This window comes from Corvus moneduloides, chromosome Z (genome assembly GCF_009650955.1).
Source record: "Corvus moneduloides isolate bCorMon1 chromosome Z, bCorMon1.pri, whole genome shotgun sequence".
Classification (NCBI taxonomy): Eukaryota; Metazoa; Chordata; class Aves; order Passeriformes; family Corvidae; genus Corvus; species Corvus moneduloides.
The window spans coordinates 22,106,432-22,124,156 of record NC_045511.1 but is presented as its reverse complement, the minus strand read 5'-3'; the positions used below and the strand labels follow the sequence as shown (position 1 = coordinate 22,124,156).

At 42.3% G+C, this 17,725-nt stretch overlaps 1 protein-coding gene across 1 annotated transcript in view; it reads right to left on the bottom strand.

The window, feature by feature from the left end:
- Nucleotides 1-3,867: 3,867 nt before the first annotated feature.
- CZH18orf25 (chromosome Z C18orf25 homolog) overlaps nucleotides 3,868-17,725 on the bottom strand; it is a 45,192-nt gene continuing 31,334 nt past the window's right edge. The window contains exons 3-5 of the mRNA XM_032095696.1: nucleotides 14,856-15,038; nucleotides 10,480-10,606; nucleotides 3,868-6,843 (exon numbers count right to left, since the gene is read on the bottom strand). Coding sequence (XP_031951587.1) covers nucleotides 6,660-6,843; nucleotides 10,480-10,606; nucleotides 14,856-15,038 — 494 coding nt within the window. The 3' untranslated portion in view covers nucleotides 3,868-6,659. The remainder of the gene's footprint in view (nucleotides 6,844-10,479; nucleotides 10,607-14,855; nucleotides 15,039-17,725) is intronic.

Here is a 17,725-nt window from a genome sequence, read left to right as displayed (position 1 = left end):
CCAGATCCCATATCCTCTGGCTCTGGTGCCATCTAGTGCCTTCCCAGCAGCTGCTTCCAGCCAGGGCTTCCAGAGAGAAAGTATCAGTGGCCAAACTGCAGTAAAAATCATTACTGTTGCCTCCCTTGCAAAAAGGATGCTGCTGAGAGCTCTCACCTCCACCCACACGCCCCTCCCCAGCTCTGTGGGGTCAGGAGCACTCTGAGCTGAGCCTGGAGCTCCAGGAATTGAAGGAATTTCTCCCTGGGGCACAGGGAAGGAGAGGATCCAGGTGTAAAGCTAATTTTCGAGCATTTTGGACAACCTTTGTGAGCATTTTAGAGTTTTGCTATACCCCTGGACAAGCTGAGAATGCTGGTCCAGGGCAAGACCTCACACCGGCTATCGAAGGATGAGGGAGCTCTGCACCACCCGTCCAAAAACTTGGCTGTGGTATGCAATCCTGCTGCTTGCTGGGAAAATAAAGCATTAGAATCAGACTTTTTTTGGCTGTCAGGCCCTCAAGAAGAGCCCATGCGCCATGCCCAAGTGGGACTGCTTTGAAAATTGCCCTAATTGCTCCTCTTGACAAGCAGGCGAAGGAAGGAAAGATTGTCCAAGGAGCCAAGGATTTGTCAGCTCCAAGTGGGATGGGGTTTTTGATGGGCCTTGACTGACAAAAAGATGCTTGGGAGGTACAGAGGTCTCCTAGGTGGGCACCAGGGGCTCTTTCTCCTTTTGCTATGGAGGGGTTGGACTTAAACAGCACTTTCAACTTGCCAGGCCTTGTCCGACACATGTTGTGAGACTGCTTTTGAAATTATCCCCCTTTTTATCGGTTTTTGCTCACTGTGGTTTTGTATTCTGGCCTTGGTATGTTAACCCAGAGAAGAGAAAGCTCCAGAGAGAGCTCAGAGCCCCTGGCAGGGCCTAAAGGGGCTCCAGGAGAGCTGCAGAGGGACTGGGGACAAGGCATGGAGGGACAGGACACAGGGAATGGCTTCCCACTGCCAGAGGGCAGGGATGGATGGGATATTGGGAAGGAATTGCTGTCTGTGAGGGTGGGCAGGCCCTGGCACAGGGTGCCCAGAGCAGCTGTGGCTGCCCCTGGATCCCTGGAAGTGTCCCAGGCCAGGTTGGACGGGGCTTGGAGCAGCCTGGGATAGTGGAAGGTGTCCCTGCCCATGGCAGGGGGTGGTGTGGGGTGGTCTCTCAGGTCTCTTCCAACCCAAATTGTTCTGTGATTCTGTGATTGGCCTGACACTGGGATTCACTGGAGTTCAGCAATTCCAAGTTTGAAGTAGACACACAAGGATGTGGAAGAAACAAAATGGGAAAGGTTTGGGTGTCGCTGATCACGAGCCAGCCAGGGACAAAGCAAATGCACTTCTCAGCTGTAGATGGCATTTAATCAGAGGCACCAGCCAGGCTCCAGGAGCTGTGCTCAATTCACAGCACCTACAGCAATGGAAAATGAATTTGACAGAGGAGTCTTGTTTGTTTTCCCAGCTCTGATGTGGTTGCCCTGGATTTACCCGAAGCTGCCGATGCAGCGAGTAAGTGTAGAAAATTATCTGAAATTAAACTTCCAGACAGCTTTCCCCCTGCCCACTCCAGCTTTGCCCTGAGACTGTCTGAAAGATGTTTCCTTCCCAGTGGCTGGCACTCAGTTCTAATTTTAAACTGAATTGCAAATCCAGATGACTAACCAGATCCATGAGAAAACTTCCAAGGGGCATTTGTGAATCGGCAGTCCTCAGGACTCTCGGGGTTGCATTTGCTTTTAAAAAACTCAAGATACAGACTGAGGTGGGGGTTAGATCCCTGTTTGCCTTTTAGCATCAGTAACAGGAGTATTTCACCTTATTTGCACCAAAGTTGTCAGTAAATGCAGGGTTTGTCCATCCCAAGTTCGCTTTTTGCAGGCGTTCTGCTCCTTCCCTGTGCAGACAGAAGGGAAACTGCATCCCTGGGGTGCTCTGGAGAGAAAGCCACAGCAGCTGACATTCAGAGATGACAGCCCCAAAAAGAAGAGGCAAAACTGGTAGTATTTCAGCCAAGGGAGGTGATGTCTTCAGCAAAGAACACCACTTACAGATCCTCCAGGGAACTGGGGAACTAATCCACTTAGTAAAACCCTTTCAGCCCTCATTACAAGGCAGGCAAACTAAACTTTCAGCCACAAAATTAATCTGCATTGCAACTAATTCACTGGGAAAGCCACAATACAAAATCTAATGTGGTTTTGGGTAGTTTTGATCAGTTTTTGTGTTGCCCCAGAAACAGCAATTCCCACAAAGTCAAGTGGCTCCTACATAAAGAGGTGCCAAGTGCCACAGGAGGAATTTTAAGCTTTCCATTCAGTGTATCCAGAAGCCTACAGACTCTGGGTATCTCTTGGTGATAAAGAAAAGATTCAGGAGATATTTTATCTGTCCTCTTCCCACATCTGCACCAAACTCCACAGTGCTGTTCTCATGCAGCTGCTGATAAAGACAAAATAAAATCTGAGGCTGGTGCCCACCTCTGCAATGACCATCATGCCCAGAATTTGTATTCTCAGGCTTCACAAATGGGAAGGACTTGGTTAGGCTGAAAACCAACTCACTTTACCTTCATTATCCATATTGGTACTTAAAATACATGGATAAATTACTTTCCTGATTTGCACTGGGAGCTTACTCTTGTGATAAATGCATGGAAAACACTGGAAAGGTATTGAATTATTATTATTTATTATTTTTTATTTATTATTTATTATTATTCCTATTCCCATTTCCATTTTGCCTGTGAGAGGGCTGGCAGGCAGCAGGACCCCACGTTCAGCACAGTGCAGTTGTGTATACTCCTCTTTACTTGTGGCTCCCAATTCCCTGATACATTTCCGAGGTTCTCCGAACACAGCTCACCCTGGCACCACCCCCTGCCCAGAGAGGATCTGCCCTGTAGCATCAGTCTCTGAGTCAAACAGTCTCACTGACCAGCAGAAGAGGTCTGGGAGGATGGGACAGGGGGATGCAGTTGGATAAATAATGGTGGGAAGGTTGCTCAGACACCTGAAGGACTCAGGAGGCTGTGCCAAAATTGCATCCCTGGAAGGGATACTGCAGGGCACAATGAGCCCCAAAACAGGGAGGATGTGGAGCTACTGGAGAGTCCAGAGGAGGCCACCGAGATGTTCCAGGGCTGGAGCCCCTCTGCTCTGCAGCCAGCCTGGGACAGCTGCGGGTGTTCAGCTGCACAAGAGAAGGCTCCAGGGAGAGCTCAGAGCCCCTGGCAGGGCCTAAAGGGGCTCCAGGAGAGCTGCAGAGGGACTGGGGACAAGGCATGGAGGGACAGGACAAGGGGGAATGGCTTCCCAGTGCCAGAGGGCAGGGCTGGATGGGATATTGGGAAGGAATTGCTGTCTGTGAGGGTGGGCAGGCCCTGGCACAGGGTGCCCAGAGCAGCTGTGGCTGCCCCTGGATCCCTGGAAGTGTCCCAGGCCAGGTTGGACGGGGCTTGGAGCAGCCTGGGATAGTGGAAGGTGTCCCTGCCCATGGCAGGGGATTGGAATGGGATGAGCTTGAAGGCTCCTTCCCAACCAAACTGTCCTGGGATTCTGTGACGGGCAGCAGCCACTTGGCACTGGTACCTGCACATCCCTTGGCACCCCCACCAGCACTACAGGGAGAAGTGTTGGTCCTGCCCTGGTCTGAGATAAAAGGAAGCTCTTGCAGCCAGGAAACCACTTTAATGTTCTGGATGTGCAAAATTTTACATGTGTTACAGCAAGGAACAATGCTGAATTCAGGCAGCTGTAACCCAGAACTTACAGATTTAATTCGGTTATGTGACACACAGCAGCATATTTGATGGAAGTGGAAAAACAAAAACCCAACAAATTGATATTGTTTAAATAATACACTCTATTTTATTTTGTCTTAAAATAGTTTAACCTTTATGCTACAGACTTGTTTCAAAAAACAGAAGGTCTCATCTTGCACCAAAAATATATATATTTTTATATATATATATATATAACACTCTGTTTTATTATTATTTCTCTCCAAAGACCATTAAATACTAGATGGAAAATGAGAACTAAATAGTGAGTGTCGAGAAGAATCAGATTTTATTTTTAACTAGAGTCGCATGTTTTAAACATTTATATTCTGAGCAATGATTTGTCTTCACTATAGAAGATTCCAAGTTCACACTCCAGCAATTCAGGAAAACTGCTAAACCCTGAAGGGCTCGAGCCAATGCACACTGAAGTCAATGGGCAGCCCCACACCGACCCCAGTGGGTTCTGGACCAGGGCCCAAGTGCATTGGTTCTCAGCCATACAATGGCTAACTTCTCTCTTTCCTGCTGAGAAGAGCAAAAACCACCCAGGCACATTTTTTTGCTCTTTTTAAAAAATAGAAGTTTAAAAAAAATAATAATAATACTAAAAGAAACAAAACCAAACCAGTTCCTACCTATCCAGTGATTGCGTTTTTCAGATCACTACCCTTGAAATTTGTTAAGAGAAAATACATAGTGTTTTAAATAAAAGAAAACCTGCATTGGACTACCATACATGAGCTGTTTAAACAAACACAGTGCACAGTTGGAGGAAGTCTGGTTAGGAGGCAGTCGTTTTTATGTACATGTGGAAGTCACATCATATACAAACTGAAAAAGAAGGAGAGTTAGTTAGCATTTTTTCATGGAAGGACTGCAAACGGGTCCCTGCAGCTTTCTCCACAACTGACCTTCAGGAGACTCTCTGAAACGGGAAGAAGCAGCCACAGGAGGTGGCTGTTCCAAAGTTACCTTCACAGCAGGTGTGCGAGCCCACAGCTGATGGAAACACGAGGAGAAAGGATGGGCAGAGCAGCACAGGGCCCTTCCCTGCTGTGGGGCCCACAGGCTCCATCCACGCTCCCCTCCCTCCCACAGAAAGGAATCGCTCACTAAAACCACCACAGATATTTTTCTGGCCATGCAAGACACTTGTGTTCAATGTTCTAGAAAGCTGGAAGTGGGAATATCAATCCTTACCTAGCTGTTCTGTAAAGTGCAGTATGAACTGTTCTGCTTATGGAAGAAACAGATGTTTGTTACTAACTATACCCCCCTGCTGGGCTGTTTTTCCTTTATGTGACAACACAGGTAATTCTGTCTTAATTTTTTTATTTTGCCCACAGATAAAATTATGGGAAGCCAAATAAATTTTGAAACCAGCCGACACAAAAGGAAAGCAGAACTTCCCAGGTCCTGACCACCCCTGTTCAGCCTTAAATAGTAAAAAATCCAATGGCAGAGCTGTACAAAATTCCCAACAGAAACATCCGGAATATGAAGGAATGTTTCAATTGCACAGTAGACATTTAAAGTGAATAATATCATCTTGTTAAAGTCTAATCTTTGGTTTTCGCCTTGGGAAAGGCTCAAAATGACAGGTGAGGGGGGGCAGGAATTTCCACATACACCACAGAAACTGCAGCCCGCTAAAGTGAGTAGTTCCACTGATTTTGTAAATATTCTGGTAGAAAGTGTTTCCTGAATCATGGAATTTCCAAAACTAGCATGAGAGACATGACTGAAAGCCAGGGAAATGGTGCAGATTACTAATTAAAAAAAAAAAAAAAATTAAAAAACCCACAACCTTAGTTTCTGACCCCGATCCTGCAACATTTTTTAGGACAGTTTTAAGCACTTGAGTGGCCCCACAAGTTCCAGGAACAGTCCCAGCTGAACACCCCTTTGCCAGGCTGGGGTTTTGGAATTTGCTTGGGATTTGAGTTTGGTTTTTTTTTTTTTTGAGATGGTGAATGACACAAACAAGCAGCAGTAGAAACAGGGACTATGAGTAAAACATTTCAGTTCTCTCCTTCATCTACTCCAGGCAAGACTCAGATAAAGGTAAAAAAAGTTCAGCTATAATTAAAAAGCAGAGGAATGCTGGGCTTTTTATTTCCTTTTCCTGTGCTTTTGCAATGATCAGCTGTTCCTAAGTCACTACTATTACTATTTTAGCCATTCTAAGCTGTGGGAATTGACCAGTGAAACACAGTAGTCAAGTAGACAGAAGACTCAGCACTGAAGAGTATAAACTATAAATTACATTGAAAATAAAAATGCTTTAATTAAAAGCTGTTCAGTGCATTTGTTATGGGCCATTTGCATTATAGACAATCCCTCCTGCTGGTAACATAACCAAATCAGCTTGGGTAAAAGTACTCCTGGCCCAAATTTTGGAAGTGTTGAATACCGTCCGATTCTGCTGAAATCAGTGAGGACACAGCATTTCTCAAAATCACTGACACTCACACAGCAACACACTAACTTCTACTAAGAAACTCAAGATACTGATAAATTAAAAACGTCCTGGAGTCAGGAGGTGTGGGGGAGGGTGGGAGGATGTTAAGTTTGCACGCAGTTATTCCGTCAGATATACACACACACGTTAGTAACTGCAGATGTGTTTTAAATTTGGTGCTGTTAATTCTGGGCAAGAATCCTCCTTGGAGAAGGCAAAACCATTTGAAGTGATACTGAAGCCATACTACATTCCTGTGGACGTGCAGAAACACCGCGGGTTTGAGTTTCCTAGTGCCAAGGACGGGGCCTGCAGAGGTGATGCTTTAACCTCTGAACTTCTGTGGCAGGGAGGGCAGGAGGGCAGGGGGCAGGAGCACAGTGACACGGCATTACAGGAGGTATTTGCGCCTGGTGTCCTCGTCCAGAGTGAGGTCCACCACTTCTGGGGGCGAGGACCAGTTCTGCTGGGGAGCCACTGCTGTCCAAGGCTGCGTGGGCTGGGCACTCCCGAACGGCGAGCCGCGCTTCCAGGAGGACACGCTCTGGATCACCCCTCCCCTGGGATGCACACACCTGCAGCGAGGAGAGGGACACAAACACCGTCAGGGACACCGCTCAGCTCAGCCACCAGATCCCCACCTCCAGTGTTTTATCATCATCTGATTAGCACGTCCCTCTCCAAACTGGATTCTCCACTTGTAGAGTCCATGGCATCTCAAACACCCAGTGAACAAAGCTAAATTTAAATTTGGGGATTTGGTGGGGATTAAATTATTCTAAAGGAATGCCAGTGGGTGTAATGTGATATTCTTTATAAAGTATGTGCATGGATCCCAATGATCTTGAGGAAGCCTGCGTCACCATGTGTAGCACCATGCACAATTTCCTGCTAGGAGCTTTACCCACTGGACTTCTTAAAAAGAGAAAAATTTGAAGTGAGGCTGCCTGAGACAAAAAGAAAATCTATACTGCAATATTAAATTAAAGCCATGTTAAAACAAGGAGGTAATGATACTTTCATTACAATAATTGCAAAAGAGATCTTGCTGATTACATTATTACAGCTGTTATATTTGATTTTTTTTTGTTGTTTTGGTCTTCTTAACTGAAAATCACAAACATGCTGGGAATTGTTCACTGACAACAGTTCAGCCCCACGTCAGCAAAACATTTAAGCTTTAAGTGACCACAGCCAATGAGACTAAAATGTGTATTTGAAGATAAAGCTCCAGTGCCCTGCTGAAGCAAGATACACAGGTACCTATTCACACAGCATTTTTACCTATTATATTCATAATAAATACATGAAAAATGAAGCACAAGTTAACAGCAATTAGAAAAAAGAAATGCAAAATGAAAGGTAGAATAATTTTGCTGTATGATGAAGTGATGACAGGAATTTACTAGAGGCTTTAGGATGATCACTCCATTTCCAGCTGCAAATCCTACAGAGGCAAGTAAAACTTGATACCTAGTGCTCCAAAAATTGTTTTGCTTTTGTAAGCACTGGTGGTGGCTGCATGGACAAACACAAGGTGTTCTGGCTGCTGGGGTAACCTTTTCCCATTTCTTTGTGAAGGCACGTGTATCTCAGGAACTCGGATTTCCTGCACTGATCAAATACCCCTGACATTTACATTTTATTTAATCCAATTTAAGCTACTGCTATTTATTTTCTCCAAAACTACTTAGGTTATGCTCAGCTCTCTTGCTTCTGGTTGGAGTTTCATGAAATAGAATGAAAAATCTCATTCTCTGAGCTGTAACTTCTCTGAATATAAATGTCTCATTGACTTCTCAGATACGCTGCTTAGGTTTGGATGTGATGTTCAGAATGGCTTTTCTATTACTCCTTCAGTCTTAAAAAAACATAGTTAAAGTATGTATCTACAAAGAATTAGCAGTTAGACCCTGGAACTCTAACAAATGTATGGGATTTCCTTCCTTTAAAGCTTTCTTTTAAGGAGAAATATTTTTAATCAAACTGGCAAGAAAAGCTTGTAGGCAGAGCAAATAAAATATGATGTTTGGTCTCTGGGACTGTGGTGCATCATTCTGAGAACAGTCCTCAGTGTTTAGGCAAAGCTAAGACTAACATTTCTTCCTGAAGATGACAAAAACCGAGCCATAAATTATCTCACAGAAACGGTACCTCGGAAAAATAAAAGTGTTTATCCTCAAACAAGTAATGCAAGCAGCCAACAGCAAAATGTTCAGTCAAACATGAGCTCAGGGAACGTGCTTCCAATCTGTCGCTAAGGGAGGATACCAAATAAAGGCAATCAAAAAAAAAAAAAAAGGAGGGATACAAAAAAGCTTCCTAGGAAAAACTAGAGGAAAACTGGTTTATATGCATGCACGATTTAAAAAAAAAAAATCTACAAGTGAAAAATTAAACAAACTGAAAAACATGACTTGGTGTCCTGAGTAGATGCCAAGTAACATCCAGTAATATCCCATTGATGAGAAACAGCACCAATTCACTAACAATCTGAAGAACTACAAAGGATGGACAAACTCCAGGGCGTCACGACTCACACCAGCCCAACGAGGACATGGAATAGGGAGCACGATAAAAACCAGGATCCAAACACCACACTAACTAAGCATGCAGAAAATACCAATCAAAAACCTAACTCTTGTCCAAATGACAACCCTGTCAGAAGCCCATCAATACTTCATAACTGCAAGCCTAGGCCTGAAAGAGAAATAAAACTCTAAATAGGATTCAAACTGAAACGTGTGAGTGAGTATTCAAGGGAGGCAGTGAACATTGGTCTGTGGGAGATGGGTACAGGAACAAAGGAAAGCACAGAAGAGTGCTTTCAGCCTGATTTGATGAAATAATTTCAGTCCATATCTACTAAAAGTCATTTTAAACAGCAACTCTGCATTTAGTCCACGTTTCCATTCCTGTAGAGGATGAGTATCATGGAGGCAGCAGCATGGAAAGCTTTCAAATAGGGGACAGCAACACAAGGGTCCTGTGTGCAGTGCTGCACAGACTTAGACCAGCCAGTGCTGGAGGGTGAATCCACACCCCTTACCATCAGCACAAAGACCCTCCAAGCCCTGGGTTCTGCTGCATAAACAGCCAGGAGAGCTGCTTCCTAAGGAATTACCATCTTGCAAAAGAGCAGGCCATGCAAGGACTTAGACGGTTCTAAAAGCAAAGACTAAATCCCCCTTTCTGGACCCGAAAATTTCCTTTTTTTCACATCCAACAGCACTGGGCTGTGCCCACATTATCCATAAAGTTTCCTGCCTGGGAAATTGGGTCCTGCACACCTTCTTTCTTCTTTCCTCAAAAAAGATGCAGTGAAGGGACAACAAGGAACTCTGCTCCTTGTCCCAGCTCTGTTCCTTGTCCCTTCCACCCCTCTTCTGCCTCCAAGCAAGCACCAGGCTTCAGAAAAGTTTTGGAAGGAGCTTGTCTAGGTATTGTTTTAACTTGGTTTTAATTCACCAAATTCACATTCCACAGTATAAGAAAATGTCAGGTTTGTTCAACTGCTTCATAATATTTTAAGGCAAGGAAAGACCATAGACCAAAGATGAAGAGTTACATCAAAAAATGCCTACCAAGAAGAACAGCTGGACAGGTTTCTGACTGAGAGAGAAACCTCTGGCACCCTTACCCTCATCTACTTTGACTTCTCTTGAATCTTAAAATAAAATTAAGATTCATAATTATCTGATTTTTAACCTAAAGGGGCTATCTTATGACATTAGCCATTGAAGAACTGATAGTATTTTTACCCCTACTGACTAATTAAATAAAGTAGAAGCTAATAAAAAAAAATTGAGTTAATATTTTGAAAGGAAACAAGAACCCACATAAAGATTTTCACTTAGTTATTTGCATATTCACATATACCTTTAAAATCTGAATTCCTGAGGTATGTACATTTAGTATCTCAATATTTGGTATTTTTATACTACACATGTTTAGCCAGGTAATGTTTGATATTGAATCACAAGTTTAATCTGAATAATTACCAAGTCGGTCACTTTCTAAAGAAAAATTCATTCTGACATCACCACGACCAGCAGAACAGAAAAATAAAGTGCAACATTTGCTGCCTTTTGGGCATCATTCATGCATGGGTAACCACAGAAGTGAAGGCCAGCAGTTCTTTATTGATTTTGGTAATACAAACATTCTGATAAAATGAAAGTAATATTACAGCAAGAAAAAACAATTAATACCTGGCATGTTCCTGAACTCCAACAATCTCTACTTCGCTGTCAGAAGAGGCAATGTTAATTTCTTCATTGGCCTGGGCATTACCACAAGAGGTTTTGTCACCTGCAAGGAAGCCTGGATCCAAATGACCTACAGATGGGGAAAATGGGAATACAGACAGTGTTTAATGGCTTGCATGGCTCAGAAATCAGCTGGAAAAGGAGTTTCCCAACCTAACAAAAGACCAAAACAACACTGAGATTAGAAAATCTCATTAGACCAAGTTTTTAAACTCACAGTTTATCACCTGCTACAGGAAAACCACTGGATTTAGCCAGTGTCAATAGCTGTGGTGATGGTGCTGTCACACAAATGTGAGCAAAGCCTGATTGTTACATCAAGAACAATTAAAATTTCCAGCTGAAATGTTAGGACAGTGCTAAGAGCTAAACTGCCCCTAGACCTCTTTGACATTAAGAAACAAAACAATCTAAGCAAATACAGTGATACTATAGCAAAAAAATCCTACAGGCTGGATAGAAACATCCCACTCATAAAGGGAAATTAATTTAATTCCCTTAAATAGAAAACTAGGGGAAGCTGGTCAGTGAAAAAACACAGCAAACTCATCCGTTTCTGGCTGTGCTGCTTCACACATCTGCTCTAACATTATTACAAATGCTTGAAAAGAAAAAGTGGTGTTCTTAAGGCCCATATGCAGCAGGGCTGGTTTTTTATTACAGTCCTTCAATGCCATCCAGTCTGTCAGTCAGTCAAACCACAAGCCCTCTCTAAATACTCACAGCAAGTGTGGCACAGCACGTTTTTGCCTTTTTTGCCAAGTGCTGCTAAGAGGGTTCTTCACCCCAATTAGTGAAGCTGTGTTGAGTCATACAGGATAATACTTGCATGGGAAACAGAAAGCAGCTGAAATTATTACTTCTTTCACAGAAAATAGATTTCTTTAAAAATCAATTAATTAAAAGATATAACTTCTACTCTCTCTTTTTTTTTTTTTTTCTTCCAGGAAAAAGAGAAGATTATTAATTCCACTTAATTCTCTATCATTAGCCTGGGGGACGCTGGGCAGCTATGAAGTAGGTGATACAACCTACTTAAAAACCACTTGCTCAGCTGTACTACACAGGGGAAGAGTCATTTGTTGAGCAGGAAATTTGAGAGTAGGTGAATATTTTATGTGTATCTAGTTTGAGTGGACACCTCCTTGAAGACGAGAGGAGGAGGAGAAGCAATAATGATCCACAGGATTTAAAAGGTGTGCGGACATGCAGAACTGATTATACCCCCAGGGAGATTAAAGGAAACAGAGGGAAGAAATTAAACTTAAAACAAGTGCCAGGGAAACTTTCTAATGACTGCTTTAAGCACTAGGGAAAGATGCAAGCAAATAAAATCATAGAATGGTTTGGATTGAAAGGGACCTTCAAGCTCATCCAGTTCCACCCCCTGCCATGGGCAGGGACACCTTCCTTCCACTACCCCAGGCTGCTCCAAGCCCTGTCCAGCCTGGCCTTGGACACTGCCAGGGATCCAGGGGCAGCCACAGCTGCTCTGGGCACCCTGTGCCAGGGCCTGCCCACCCTCCCAGGGAACAATTCCTGCCCAATATTCCATCCAGCCCTGCCCTCTGGCACTGGGAAGCCATTCCCTGTGTCCTGTCCCTCCGTGCCTTCTCCCAACTCCCTCTCCAGCTTTTTTGTACGAGCAGAGACCATGCTGCATATTCAGTTTTTGCAAAGACAAGATCCTTGGTGATCTGATCAGGGTTGGCAAGGGAAGGAAACCCATGTGCTGCCAGGTACCTGAAGGAGTTTCCATCTCACAAGACTAAAAATATTTGTCAGCTGAACTTAAAACAAACTACTAGCCCAGACAGTCTCTTCCTATCATTGCAGTTCAGCTGAACATTTCTTGGCATACATCACTGACTGCCAGAAAGCCCAAAAATGGGTCATGGGTATTTCTTTAACAGAAGTGTCTGGGCAGACTGTGAAACATTAAATGGAAGCGCTCAGAGGCTTTGATTCACGTGCTGGGGGCTTCACATTGCCAGAGGGCAGAGTTAGATGGCATATTGGGAAAAAATTCTTCCCCATGAGGGTGGTAGGGCTCTGGCACAGATTACCCAGAGAAGCTGTGGCTGCCCCATCCCTGGAAGTATCCTAGGGCAGGTTGGAGGGGGCTTGGAGCACCCTGGGATAGTGGAAGGTGTCCCTGCCCATGGCCATAGTATCTTGTTTTAATGCCACACTACTCTTCTTTTTCTTGACAGGGTAATCTCCGGCAGAAGTGCAAAGCAGACCAGCTCTTAAAAAGCCCCAAAAAGAATCCCCAGAGGTATAAACTGGAGTCCCAAAAGAGCTTCCACATATTACCATAGCTTTAAGTTCAGACAACAAAAAGATAATTAGCAGCAGCGAAACCATGATTAGCAGAGTAAATACTGCAAGAGTAGCTGGGTGTTAATCAGGATTATAGCACACAGACAGATTTACAGCCTCTGGCCATACAAATTCCATGCCTAATAACATGCCCACGCTGTTAATTTCTTTGCACGAACATTAGGACGACGCCCAAAGTGATGTTTTGTTTGCCCTACACCACCAGGGCTTGCAAAACAGCCCATGCACAAAGATGTGATAGTATAATAAGATTTTTTGTTTAGATAGAGATGCTTATGTTGTTATTTTCCCATGGGAACACATTCTATAAAGTCTGCTAAACTAGATACTGGCTGAAGATTACACTTGTGAACCAGATGCAAGATTTGAAAATTCTGCTTTCCCAATGTGCAGCCCTAGACCTGGTACGAAAAGGCCAGCACTGGCAAAGGTGCAGTCAGATGTATACTGAGGCTGCAGGGCAAGGTGTATGCACGAGCAAAAAGGGATTCATCTTTTCAGCTGCTGACATGGCCATAACACCAGGACCAAATCCACATGAACGTTCCCAGGGATGAAGAAGTCTCTTGATGTTTCCAGTTTTCTTTTACCTGCAAGTGCCCTTGGATATAGGTGGAGGAAGGAAAAGAAAATTCTACCTGCACTGCAGCATTTTAAGTGAGAAGTGGAAGAGAGCTTGGTAAGAAACATTGCTTTTTATTTCCTTACATTCATTTGGTGTGCTGATCCATTGGTGCTATGTAATACAGGTGATTTCAGCTGTTCTCATTGCGTAATAAATCCCTTAATAAAGGACTGGGCTTGCTAGGGGTCAAATAGCTATCAGTCAGCTGCTGTCCTGCAAAAAATACCAGTGAGCTTGGAAAACACAGGCAAGCTTCAAAAAGGCTTGAATGACATCCAGCCATGGACCACAGTGAAAACAACGCACAGAGATTCTCATATTCAAATCATGGACTTGTAGACTCCATAGTAATGGAACATCTCTTTACAAAGGACCATGTAATTGCATTTCTCTAAGCCTTATAGACAGTGAAAAGCAGCTCAGAGCCACCACAACATTCCCCATGTGGGTGCCCTGTGGCAGGAGATGTTTGGGAAACACAGCACAAAACACAAACCTGTTGTGCTCCACCACGGCAGCACAACTTACGTGTATTGTGCAGTCTGAAATCCTAACATGGGAGTTAAAAAATGACTGGAAAGGAAGTAAAATGATGGCATACAAGGCTGTGGGATGAAGCCGACAGAAAATAACCCCTGCTAACATCCAAAACACTACAGTGTTTCATGTAGTTATTTAGCTCTTTTGCTAGTGAAGCAGAACAGTGTTCATGAGCTTCATGAACTTCCCTGAGTTCTTCCACAGTATTCCTGAAGGAAATTTCCTTGCTGTCTCTAGATGCTAAGTCCACCTACCAGCACCTCTGCACCCTTCGTCTTTACCCAATGCTAGGCTGTCGAATTTTCTAAGGGGTGATGGAAATGCAGATGGAATATGGGAAGAATTAATGCTTGTATTTTAGAGATATAAAGAGACAAACCAAAAAAAAAAAAAAAGAGATACACAGGCAATCCCAACACTGAAAAAGAGATTAGGACCAGTTGACTAGCTGGTGGCATGGGTTGTCATAATCAATCATTCAGTAAGAAGATTAGCTCACCTTCATTTAAAAAAAAAAACACCACCAAAATCCCAGACCTAAGTTCCCTGTAGTAATTACAAGAAAAAGAAAGAGAAGAAAAAACAGCTAAGAAAATTACTGTCAAAAGTATATTGCAGGAATATTTGTCAATTTTTATCACTTGTATTTTGGAGTAAATGGCAGACCTTTTTAATAAGCACCTGTCCTGTTCTCTCACAAAATCCACAAATGGAGCTTTTATAGCTGTATAAACTACAAAAATACTGAAACCAAGCAAGGGAGAGACACCAAATGCAATGCTGGCACAAATGTCAGAGAATTTAAACAAACCTGTATCAGCACTCATTTCATCCAGCAGCCCTCTGGTTCTCCAGGTAGATCCTGAGTCTTGATTTCCTAAACAATTATTGTGCTCTTGAACCACTGCAGCTGCCAACAGATTGTCCACATTTACCACTTCTGGGTCTGAGTTTGTGTCTGATATATCATAGTGAGCGACAACAGGGGGTCCATCTGCAGGGGAGAAAAGCAGCATGGGTTACAAATCAGCACAGACTGAAAGACACCTCAAAAAGTACAAATAATTTGTTTAAGTATTAATGCAACGTCCTACATGAAGCGCTTAAAGTTACATAGTGGTAAATTGTATGAATTATTAAACTTCAGTTAATGAACATAGCCTGAGATTACAGAGACATTTTGACCTTTGCATACACAGAAAACACAAGTGTCAGAAAAACACATTTATCAAAGTATCAGTTATTTGTGTAACTGTCTTTTACATTAACACATAAACATCTCCATATCTGACAATGTTACATTTACAATCTTGAAAGGATAAAACCTCCAGTTTAAAATAAAAAATAATAAGTTACAGGACATTAAATTGGGCAGACAAGATATATATCTAGAGAATTTTACAGAAGTCAAGAGACAGCTTACATTTTTATAGGATTGATTGAATAAAACTAACTTTTACATCAAACTGATCCAGTGACAATGAATTTAACATTACGCAACTTTCCTTTCATAACATTTACCTGTCAAGGGCAGGGGGATTTTTCAAAATTGCAATGTTTTTTGGTGTTGTTTGTTTGGGGTTTCTTTTAAGATCAAGAGTAACAAGACACAAAATTATAATGTGCAGTGATAAATATGCTTTTCATTCAACATGATTGTCATATGCATTTTTGGCCACCGTAACGAAGGAGGAAAGAGGGAGATAAAATTGCTTACGTGATTCTGAAATCAGTCCTTGAGGAGTAACAAAAAACTGTTTTTGATCTGTTTTGTTAGGACGAACTAATTTCTTTGTGATGAATGAAAATCACTTATAATTGGAAAGTATGCTACAAACAGAAGAGGCTCAGAAAAAAACCAGGCAAATTCAAGACAAAGATTGATGTGGAAGTAGAGAGGATGGATAAATAATGCAATTCTGAGAGGATGCGAGTGTTTTAGCTCAAATGACCTGCCCCAGCTGCAGTTCACTGACTCAGTGTGGATGAAGGTGGTTGGTGCTCCCCCTCCCCAAATGAGAAAATCAAAACTTTCTATGGGCCAAGGCTTCATCCACAGAAATGAGGATGAGAGAGAAACAGAGGCTGGGCCAAAGCTCAGCATCTTTGCAATTCTTTAACTCCATGGAGGTTCTTTGAGTTCTGCAGCTGAGCACCTGCAGGACCTTCTGTTATGGGTGTGACACATGGAGGGTACAACTTGTATGGGATAATACAAAATAATAATAAACTAAGAATGTGTTCAGGAAGACAGGACTTTCAGAGTTACAAAAATGACCAATGAAATCTTTTAAAGTGATAAAGAACAAAATGAAAAGCCTTAAGAAAAACTGGTTTCTTTTCGGAATTTTAAGTGGCTGTTGAAGACAGAAAGAACACGATGAACTAGAAGTTTCAGATTTACTTCTCTGAAAAGCTGTTTTTCTGAGGGTTTTAGAGTGGATTTTGGGTTTTGGGGCTTTTTTGGAGGGGGTGTTTTTTAGTTACTTGGTGCCTGAAATATAGTTCAACTGACTATTTTCAGAAACCTCTATTTTGTGATTAGCAACACAGTTCATCAGAGAGTGACGTTTTGCTTAAGTCGTACTAAAGATCAGTTTTGCAACAAGGTATGAAGAAATTCACAAAACATTTCGGATCAGACCTGCCTCCAAAATAACAATTCCATGAAACAATGTTACATTACAAACTTAAAACAGATCCAACAAAAATAAATGAGTAGTTAAATGCCAATGTATTAAAGACCAAACTGTTCGCAACATGAAACGCTGATGATTATGACTGGAACAGAATTCCTGGTAATTAACTGGAAGGCAATCTTTGTCTTTTTTAAATGCAGTTACAAAATAATGGAATACCGAGTTCAAAATTAAGCTGGCTGATGTTCAGTTAATTATTTGTGACAGCTGATGATTAAATTACATGCAGAAGTTAGGGCTGGACTGAATCATGGGAGGCATGTTTTCTTTCAGTCTTATCATCAGAGTTCAGCGTGAACATATATAATGTGAGCTGTACAAATAAACAGTCGAGTGCAGAAGATACGAGGGTCAAGTACAATATTGACTATTTGACCATTTTTTCAACAGGTTATCTAAGATTTAAGGAGCTCTGGACTTTTCCTTCAGGCCTTTGTTTCTCTCGCTTCTGACTCAGACCTCCAAAAGCAGAAGCGAAATTTGATTTTTAGATAGACATGTCTACACAAGTAAAATTGTATTTGGACAAAAGGCACCAATAGTCTCAAGTCAAAATTGTACCACTCCTACATGTATAATCATGCAAAAATGTATAATAAATGTATATACATGCAGAGTGATATTCTCATCACCTACCCATAGAAATAACTTGTGTGAAAGTCTTCATCAGTAGGAAATACAAGCATAAACTTGTTATCTGTAGCTCCACTCTTGTATCTTCCACACTTCCAAAGAGCACACCTTATAACTTAGCTTAAATTCAGTATACATCAAAAAGACAAAAATATTTTCAATATAATTTACACACTGTAATTATATTTGTCAGGGTAATAGCCACCAATTTAACAATCTGGAAAAAAGAACCCCAAACAAGCTTCCTATTTAAAAAGCAATCACAGCAGAGGTCTATTTTTGCTTTTCTCAGCCTTGCCTTTCAGGATCAGATCCGGAAATTTGAAAAGGCCCCCAACACCAGGTTTAC